General features: G+C 36.3%; 1 protein-coding gene and 1 long non-coding RNA gene across 2 annotated transcripts in view; one reads left to right on the top strand and one right to left on the bottom strand.

The window, feature by feature from the left end:
* The window catches only part of LOC107676457 (uncharacterized), a 3,442-nt gene extending 1,113 nt beyond the window's left edge, over positions 1-2,329 (bottom strand). The window contains exon 1 of the long non-coding RNA XR_001632739.1: positions 2,115-2,329. This is a non-coding gene — a long non-coding RNA (uncharacterized LOC107676457). The remainder of the gene's footprint in view (positions 1-2,114) is intronic.
* Positions 2,330-3,114: 785 nt separating this feature from the next.
* Positions 3,115-9,567, top strand: part of LOC107676469 (guanine nucleotide exchange factor for Rab-3A-like) — a 16,285-nt gene continuing 9,832 nt past the window's right edge. Inside the window, exons 1-6 of the mRNA XM_016471021.1 lie at positions 3,115-3,572; positions 4,046-4,345; positions 6,687-6,881; positions 7,349-7,444; positions 8,302-8,379; positions 8,456-8,680. Coding sequence (XP_016326507.1) covers positions 4,124-4,345; positions 6,687-6,881; positions 7,349-7,444; positions 8,302-8,379; positions 8,456-8,680 — 816 coding nt within the window. The 5' untranslated portion in view covers positions 3,115-3,572; positions 4,046-4,123. The remainder of the gene's footprint in view (positions 3,573-4,045; positions 4,346-6,686; positions 6,882-7,348; positions 7,445-8,301; positions 8,380-8,455; positions 8,681-9,567) is intronic.

The raw sequence follows: 9,567 nt of genomic DNA on the forward strand, positions 1-9,567 counted from the left end.
GATAGTTCCGGTCCTTGATTCTGATTGGTTGAGCCAAGTTCGAAGCTTTTGTAAATTACTCTACAAACATACACCTTTGTTTACTTTGTGTGTTGCTCTGCAACCACTTTGTTGGAACCACAACCGTTCTGAGGAACTACATTGTTTGGCGGAAGAATAATGTTTTTATTAATATCATTACACTTTATTTGCTCTGTTTTATTTTGTGAAACCTTACTACGTATATGGAATAACCATTTTATAAAAGCAATAATCCCCGTGAAGCCATGGTTTACGGTGAATTTATAACAGCTAAGAGGGTTTTAGGCACTCCGCTTCGTGTCGTGCCTAACAATGCCCCTTTGCTGTTATAAATTCACTGTAAACCACGGCTTCTTGGGGCTTATTGCTTTATTATAATAATAATAAATTATGCCTAATTACATGTGAATAACACTAAGCCAAACCCTAATCCTAACCCTAATCATATAGTAAGTACATGTAGTTAATTAATGTTACTCAGTACTTAAATGTATAATTACACTGTAACAAGGACACCTTAAAATAAAGTTTTACCATTCTTTGCAGTAACTTGACAATATGGATTTGGTAATCAGTTAGTACCATCAAGGGCGAAGAATTTATTAGGGATGCTCGGGACATGTCCCTGTCGATATCCAGTGACTACTAAATTGTCCCCAGCAATAATTTTGATCAAACATGATACTCAAAATCAAACATACATGCTTGAGTACCATAGTATATCAAAGTACCATGTTTTTTGGACATGTACCATAGTAGGTAATGCCATTGTACATGAATATGGTAATCATTTAGTATCCTGGTACATATTAAAGGACCATGTTGTTCTTTGAAATATCTTTTGGAGTACGATATAAATGTACCCTTACAAAAAAGTAGTGGGGCAGTACCATGGTATAATTATGGTATCACATGGTACTTTGAAATATACCATTGGTACTGAAATGACTGTAGTTATATGATAATCCAATATACTTCCAGAAATACTATGCTACTACTATGGTAAATGTTTATGGTAAACCAATAAATTCTTTGCAGTAAATTGGAAATATCATGGTATATGGATCTGTTAATCATCTAGTACAATAGTATATCAAAATACCGTGGTTTTATCATGCTTTTTGGACATGGTACAATGGTAATACCACGTTTTTTGGACATGTACCATGACAGGTAATGCCATGGTATATAAATATGGTAATCATTTACTGTAGTATCCTGGTACATATTAAAATACCACAGTATTAATATGTTTTTATTTACCATGGTAATCTTTGAAATAGCTTTTGGAGTACCATATACCTTTCAAACCTAAAAAAGTACCATGGTACCACTGGTACTGAAATGTATTTACATGTTACTCCAATATACTTTCAACAATACTGTGCTACTAAATATGGTAAATGTTAAAAAATAAACATGGTAATGTCATGGTACCATGTCCCAAACCCTTATGGTAGTACTTTAGTAAGTACATGTCCTTACAAAAAAAAAATACCATGGTAAAGTGATGGTAATATTATGGTACTCTGAAACATTTTGAACATGTACTATGGTAGTAGCATGTTTTTAGGAATGTACCATGGCAGTACCATGCTGCATCTTTGCAGTAAATTCAAAATATGAAAATACCATGGTATGTGGATTTGGTATATAATTTATTAGCATCATAGTATATCAAAGTGCCATGGTATTATCGTGTTTTTAGACATGGTACAAAGGTAATCCCATGTTTTTGGACATGTAGCATGGTAGGCAATGCCATATGTAATGCCATAAATCCAAATAAGATATCAATCATGGTACTTTGAAATATACCAGCGCTACTGAAATTCATATACATGTTACGCCAACATACTTCCAGAAATACTATACTACTACTATTGTAAATATTAGTACCACAGTATTCTTGAACATACCATGTACTTGATAATGCTACCATGATATATGTCTTAAAAACATGGCACTTTTGTCTTTTAATACCATGATACATATCAAAACACCATGGTATATCTATCTAACACCATTACTTTACCATTGTACCATCACTATAAGCTTGGCTCAAGTAAAGAAAGTGAAGAATCAGTGTTCACCTGTATGTGATGCTGATGGTGCCATACATCACAGTGAAGATCAGCAGATCTCGATATAACAATTTGTAGATGCTTCCTTTCCATCGCAGAAGCAGGCGATAAAAGGTGCCCAGGCGCGCATCTGCCACCCGCCGTGAGTATGTCACCGTCATCGCTGGACAGGAAGACCACTCACAGCCTGTCAATCACAGTCTCTACTGACCTTTCACTATGATTAGAGACAGAGTCGGCGCCAGAGCGCACAAAGTGAGGGGGCAGGCACAAATTTTGGGGGGGCCGCACTTTTTTGGGGAGGGGGGCTGCTTTGAAAAAAAAAATGTTTCTGAAAGTAATTTTCAGATGCAACGGGGGAAAAAACGGGATAAACACAAACATGAAACTTGTAAATAAAATAATCTGATATATAGCCTATGTACAATTTAATAACATATTGTCATGACTTCGGTCTGATCAGCAGGTTGTTGTTGTTTTTTGTCTGTTTTGACAGTTCGCCATGTGCTCATTGTCTTCGTGGTTTCCCTCCCCATCGTTATCTTATTAACTACTTTAGCTGCCGTCACACCTGTGGCTTGTTTATTCCTTAATTCTCCCTCCTTTTAAGTTCCCCTCGTGTGTAGTCTTGTGTCTGACCGTTGTGGTGTGAACACGCTACTCTTCGTTCGTGACCTACTACCAGTCTTGAGTTCTTGTCCTGCCGTGTTTTCATAGGCTCCAAGTACAGTTTAGTGTTTTCAGTTTGTCTTTTCCGCTCGCTCTCTTGATAAGCATGGACATCTACACCAGGAAACACATGCATGCATGCTCAGCACTGGCTGAATCAGATGTTAGTAAGCATGCATCAGCATCTAAACTAATTGCAACAAGCCAGTTATATTCAAATGCATGGGTCAAATGAAGCAAATGTGAGAAGTATTAAAAGAGAAACAGAAAACATCAGACTGTAAGTCCATCATATCAAATGCAACTGCTTTCCATTCCTTGTCTGTAGGCCTGAGTTAATCTGAGCGAATCTTTTAAAACTCACACATGCACAAACACTCACATTCTCCATTAAAAGAGTCATGTATTAATTGCAGTTATGTCATGTAAATATTATGTTGATGCACAGGAAATCAACATTTCTTAATCTTTCATGTGGAGTTTAGGCTCCAATAAACACTTTCTGACCACAGAGGCCCTCAACAGGGTGTTAAGTGCACTATGTAGGGCCCTCTAGTGGAGGAAATGCACCTCTGCGTGTGGCCCCAATTTCATTAACCTATGCCTGACCACAAGTGCTGGAACTCCGTTCAGGGTTGGAGCGACAGTGCAACTTGTCATCCAGTGTGAAGACCTGCAACTGTTTAGATACTCAAAACATGCAAATAGCATCTGAGAGTGTATTTAACGAGAGTAGGGTTTTTGAAAGTGCTTTTGCATGAAGAGTCTGTGGGGAAAAAGCCGCATTAGGTCACTGGGGTAAGCCTGATTGTTCTGTTGTGTTCTGTCATTGTATTTGACATGGGAAGGACTCGGAGACTTTTGATACATCCTATTATATGGCGCATTTAAAAATGACACTTACACTTCACCCTTTCTATATCAAAAGCAACTACAACATTTTTTTGAACATTTTATCATATCATTAATGTCATAACTTTTATTTCCAGTTTACAGCATATATAATTATTTTATACTTTTATGTATAAAAAGGATAAATGTTGTAGTTGTAGTCTGAGTATTTATCCATTTTCATATTTAAATACTTTCCAGTTTTGTCTCTTTGAGAGCATGTTAGGTAGATATTTAACTACATTTTTGCAAACATTAGGTTATGGTGCAATGCTTTAGTTACACTTTGATAAACTGAATGGAAACTTTAGCAGTGATGCATGAAAAAAAACTACAGTCTTAATCTCTGAATGTGAACCTAATCTCTCTGTATTTAACAGGCTGGCTGTGAGAAATGCAGCTGAAGTGAGTGCACTCACGGCGAGTGTGTGTTTTTAAGAGGTGCTAGACTTTCTGTGATGGACGTTTTTGAAGGAATCCATCGTGTGCAGCTCTCCTCCTCTCCTCCTGCACGCTCCAGGTCTGTTCCAGGGTACGAGGTGCTGGTGGCAGGGAATTCTGGGATAGCTGTATACTCATCACCTACATTTTTTGGCAAAGGTGATTTTACGGATCAGCATACAGCAGAGAAAGAGAGATGCCCGGTCGGGAGGTACGTCAAGATTTCACCTAAACAAAAAGTACCATAGTATTACTCTGTTTGCTTTTTATAGATTTAACTTCAACAGGTCTAATGTTATGAACAACTGCTAAATGGTGACAGAGCAAAATCTTTCACCCACAATTATTTTTGTGAATGTATAATGAGGATTTAAACTCATCCTGCTGAATGAGCAGAACTGTAGGCACACAATATCAATGTGTGAAAATCAATCAGAACTAGGAACATTTAAGTAACAACATAATATAACAAACATACAACATATATAACAAATTTACTCAACTAAACACAACACATAAAATAACATAACATACGCAACATAACACAATGGAACAAACAACATATCAGAACTGAATAAACAACATAACATAACAAAATAACAGAATGGAACAAACATACTACAACTGAACAAACAATTTAATGAAACATAACAACATAACATAACACAATAAAACCAACATAACATACCAGAACTGAACAATTTAATGTAACGTAACATAGCGTAGCTTCACATAACGCAATGTAACATGACATAGCGCAACGTAACATAGCGCAACATAACGCAACGTATAACAACACACAACATAACAGAATGGAACAAACATAACCTACTAGAAGTGAACAAACAATTTAATGTAACATAACATAATATGCAAAATAACAGAATGAAACATACTAGACCTGAACAAACAATATATAAAATACCAGAATTGAGCGAACAATACAACATAACATAGCATACAAAACAATAGAACAAAAATAACATAGCACATAAAATTATATATGCAACATAACAGAACCATGGATGGGAACATACTAAAACTGAGCAAACAATGTAACATAAAATAACATAACACATAAAGAATGCAACAAAATAACATAATAATCATAAATAGCATACAGAATAGAATAGAACAGAATAGAATAATTACACTGAACTATTTGTCTGAGGCGTATCACGTGATTCCTGGATGCCTCCGCTCGGTCATGTGACCTGTGATTGACAGCTGGACATTTTTCCTGCTCAATCTCAGAGGAAAGTCTGCCAAAACTGTCCGACCCAAAACAAGACATCACGGACTTCTCGCTCGGATCCGGATTCCGGAGTGTTCATCTGGATTAGATCTCAGCTGTAGAGCTCAGTCGGGTTCGGAAAACTTCAAAGTTTCTAGAGATCTATTGGTATTTTTCTTACTGTTTATCTCTGTTCATTTCGGGAAAGCGGAGCTGCAACTTTGTAACACTGTAACTTTGTTAGATTGTCACATTATTACTGTTGACGCGAGCGGGTGTGCGGTGTGCGGTGCGCGGTGACCGCGGGTCGCGGGAGTCCTGTAGCCGGGCGCGGCGAGGGGAAGGGCGGGGAGCGCGGACGGAAAATGCCGCGACTACCGCGGAGCGCAGAGTTACATAAACCGCCCTGAAGTTCAGTCAGTGCTGATTTTGATCGTGTACGAAATCATTAACTGCTCTGTCAGACTATATGCAGGAGGGTGTGGCGTTATGTTTTCATGACTAGATTATTCTTATCTTGTAAAAGGAATTTGGAGATGGTCCTTGTTTGGATATTGGCAGTGTTGGGAAGGTTACTTTGGAAGTGTGTAACAGGTTACAGATTACAAGTTACCCTATTTAAAATGTAATAAGTAGTGTAACTATTTCAATTACTTTAGTAAAGTAATGCAACTGATTACATTTGGTTACTTTTCTAAAATTTTCTAAACTATTAATCATTTTGCAACATTTAAAGCAGGCAGGGTTAACCTCACAGCAGTACTCAACACTGATTACTGTCAGACTTTCAAAAGTCTTCATCGCTTGAATTGATTATAATCATTTAATTTTAAAGGGGTCATATGATGCTGCTAAAAATAACATTATTTTGTGTATTTGGTGTAATGCAATGTGTTTATGCGGTTTAAGGTTAAAAATACACATTATTTTCTGATTTAAAATCATAACAATTAACAAGAAATAGTTTAATAGCTAGATACTGTTTTTGAAATCAAATCTTTGCATAGCTATATGACTGGAGACACTGGCATCTAACAATGCCTTGGAAAAAAACAGTTAATCTTAAATAAAGCGTGTACATAAACCCAAATAGGAAATAAAACAGTTATCAATTAAGCATGTGTTGTATTCTGTGTCCTAAACTCCTGAAACATTGGTGTCTCATATTTTAGAGCAATCACTGTAATTTAATCTGTGTGTGTGAAAATATTCAAATGTAACCCCCTTTGTAATCGTTAACATTTTCATAAGTAACTGTAATTTAATTACACATTTTTCTCAGTAACTGTAACTGATTACATTTACATTTATTTTGTAATTAAATTACATAATTGGTAGACCTGGAGCCACATCTGAGGCCTGGACTGGGGGGTGATGGGGGGCAGCGGGAGAAGATGCCCCCGGAGGAGGAGGAGGAGGAGGAGGAGGCAGGAGCACACAGACGAGAGACGTACAACATGTCCCGTCTGCGGAGTTCCTCTCTGGAGATCAAGGAGAAGGGAACAGAATTCCTCCGAGAGCAGCTGGATGCTGCACAAAAGGTGCCACATATTCTATTCTGTTCTATTCTATTCTGCGCCAAGAACCAGTTTTCTGTGTAAAAGGTTCTTGAGGTTTCCTCGTAGGTTCTTCAGATCAGTGCTTTGGTTCTTTAAAGGAATAGTTCACCCGGAAATGAAAATTTGCTGAAATGTACTCACCCTCAGGCCATCCAAGATGTAGATGGGTGTGTTTCTTCATCAGAACAGATTTGGAGAAATGTAGCATTACATCACTTGCTCACCAATGGATGTGAATGGGTGCCGTCAGAATGAGAGTCCAAACAGCTGATAAAAACATCACAATAATCCACACCACTCCAGTCCATCAGTTAACATCTGGTGAAGCGAAAAGCTGCGTGTTTTTCAGCAAATTTTCATTTTCGGGTAGACTGCTGTTTATTTAACAGGCTCTCCTATTCAAATCGGTTCTATTCAAATATGCTTTATAGACTCGTCTGTGTTTTCAGGAGCTGAAGTTGAAAGACGAGGAGTGTGTCAAACTGTCTCATGTCAGGAATCAGCTGGAGCAGGAATTGGAGGAATTGACCGCCAGTCTATTTGAGGTGGGCGGGACTAATGTGACATCATCACTGGCAGTAGATTGACACATGTGCCATGAAGACTGACATTATATTACATTTTAGCTTAAGGGATTGTATCTTTGGTCATCAAACTGTGCCACTGTTTCTTAATTTTTTAGTAATCATTTTGCCTCTAGTAGCTAATTTTAAATGATGTTGTGGTGACAAATCAATTTTTATTGTAAAACAAATTAACAATTTAATATTATTGAATATTGTAATAAATTATAAAATACTTATAATAATAATTAATTTATTAATATAATTATATACATTTAAAAATAAATCATATTTATTTATTTGTTTGTTGATTTATGGAGCCACACAATTAATGTTAAATTATAAAAAATCTACAATTTAATGTAATTTAATTATTAAATATAAAAATATTTTATAATTAATATATTTATATAATTATAATATATAATAATATAATTAATAATGAATTGTTATTTATAATTGTAATTAAAATTGTAATTTCTAATTATATTTGTCATTTTTTACAAATATTTCATATAGTCTTACAATTAATATTACATTAAAAAACATATTTTACAATTTAATACAATTTAATTTTGTAGTTATTAATAATAATCATCATATTTCAATCATGAATCATATTTATTTATTACTGTTTTTTTATTTTTTTTTATAATTTTTAAAAAATGTTCCATGTAGTCTCACCATTCATGTAAAATTGGCTAAAAATGCTGCATGCATAAAAACATTAGCAAAATGCTATTCAAAATAATTTTCAAAGCATGTCAGACACAGGACATGTCTGTTTCCCAAAAGTATTTCATGTCACAAACCTGTGTGCGTTCATCTCTCATTTCTAGGAGGCCCATAAGATGGTGCGAGAGGCCAACGTGAAACAAGCGGCGGCTGAGAAGCAACTGAAGGAGGCCCAGGGCAAGGTGCGTTCTCACTCTTTCTGTCTCACTCTCTGCTCACTTCAGGCTCTTTAATCTCAAAATACATCTGTCTTCTCAGATTGACGTCCTACAGGCGGAGGTCTCTGCTCTGAAAACCCTGGTGTTGACCTCTACGCCCTCCTCCCCGAACCGCCAGCTCCATCCTCAGCTGCTGTTGCCGGGCTCCAGTCGGGCCTCGTCTCGTCCCGGGGGCCACACGCGCAACAAGAGCGCCAGCGGTGCTCTACAGCTGCAAACGGAGCCCACGCCGACGGATGTAGCGTCAAACTGGGAGGACAAAGAGGTGCAAACACACTCCTGGAAAAGACCACGGGCTTCTAGGGACTAGTTTTAGTCTGTAGCTGCATGATGAGGGTTTGATCACTGACTTCCTGCTGTTCTTCCTCTGTTTTCCTCCTCCTCCGCACTTCCTCATGGGTCTGTATTTCTCTGATCTGTGCAGTTCCTCTTCTCCTCTCTCTGATACTGTGTGTCTGATTCCTGGTCAGCTGCTCTGTGTGACCTGTGTCTCAACCCTGGCAGGTCTCCATGGCAACAGGGTACAAAGGGTTCCGAAATAGAACTTAATTTATTTTGCTTTCTTGCTTTGAAAAAAAAAAAAAACAGCTTAATCCAGCCTAAGGTGGTTTGCTGGTCTTTCCTGGTTTAAGGTGGTTTAGCTGGTCTGATCAACTGACACCCGCCCAGAACTCCTGTAAAATCATCCTAGACCAGTCTGATCAGCGCGGTGTTGTTATCGCTAACTAAAAGTAATAAAAATAGTTTTTGTTAATTGAAATAAATCTGAAATAAAATAAAATATTAGATGAAATTAATAACTGAAATGAAAATGAGAAATGCTGTCTTGGCAACTAACTGAAGTAAGTTTTATTGAAGTTTATCGAAGTACTGAAATTACTAAAACTAAAATTAAAATAAATTACAGCTTCACATATTAAAAAACTAATAAAAATTACGAAAAGCACACAGGAAAAAAATGAAAATGAAATCTGAAAATAAAAAAATGCTAATTCAAAATATTAATAAAACACTAAAATAATGAAATATTTATAAATACTAAACATGTTAATAAATCAATGATATTAATAAAAATATATGAATATATACAAAAAAATAATGAAAATATAAAAAAGCTAATTCAAAACATTAATAAATACTAAAACAATTATA

The sequence above is a fragment of the Sinocyclocheilus anshuiensis genome, unplaced genomic scaffold (genome assembly GCF_001515605.1).
Source record: "Sinocyclocheilus anshuiensis isolate Anshui unplaced genomic scaffold, SAMN03320099.WGS_v1.1 scaffold228, whole genome shotgun sequence".
In the NCBI taxonomy this organism is placed as follows: Eukaryota; Metazoa; Chordata; class Actinopteri; order Cypriniformes; family Cyprinidae; genus Sinocyclocheilus; species Sinocyclocheilus anshuiensis.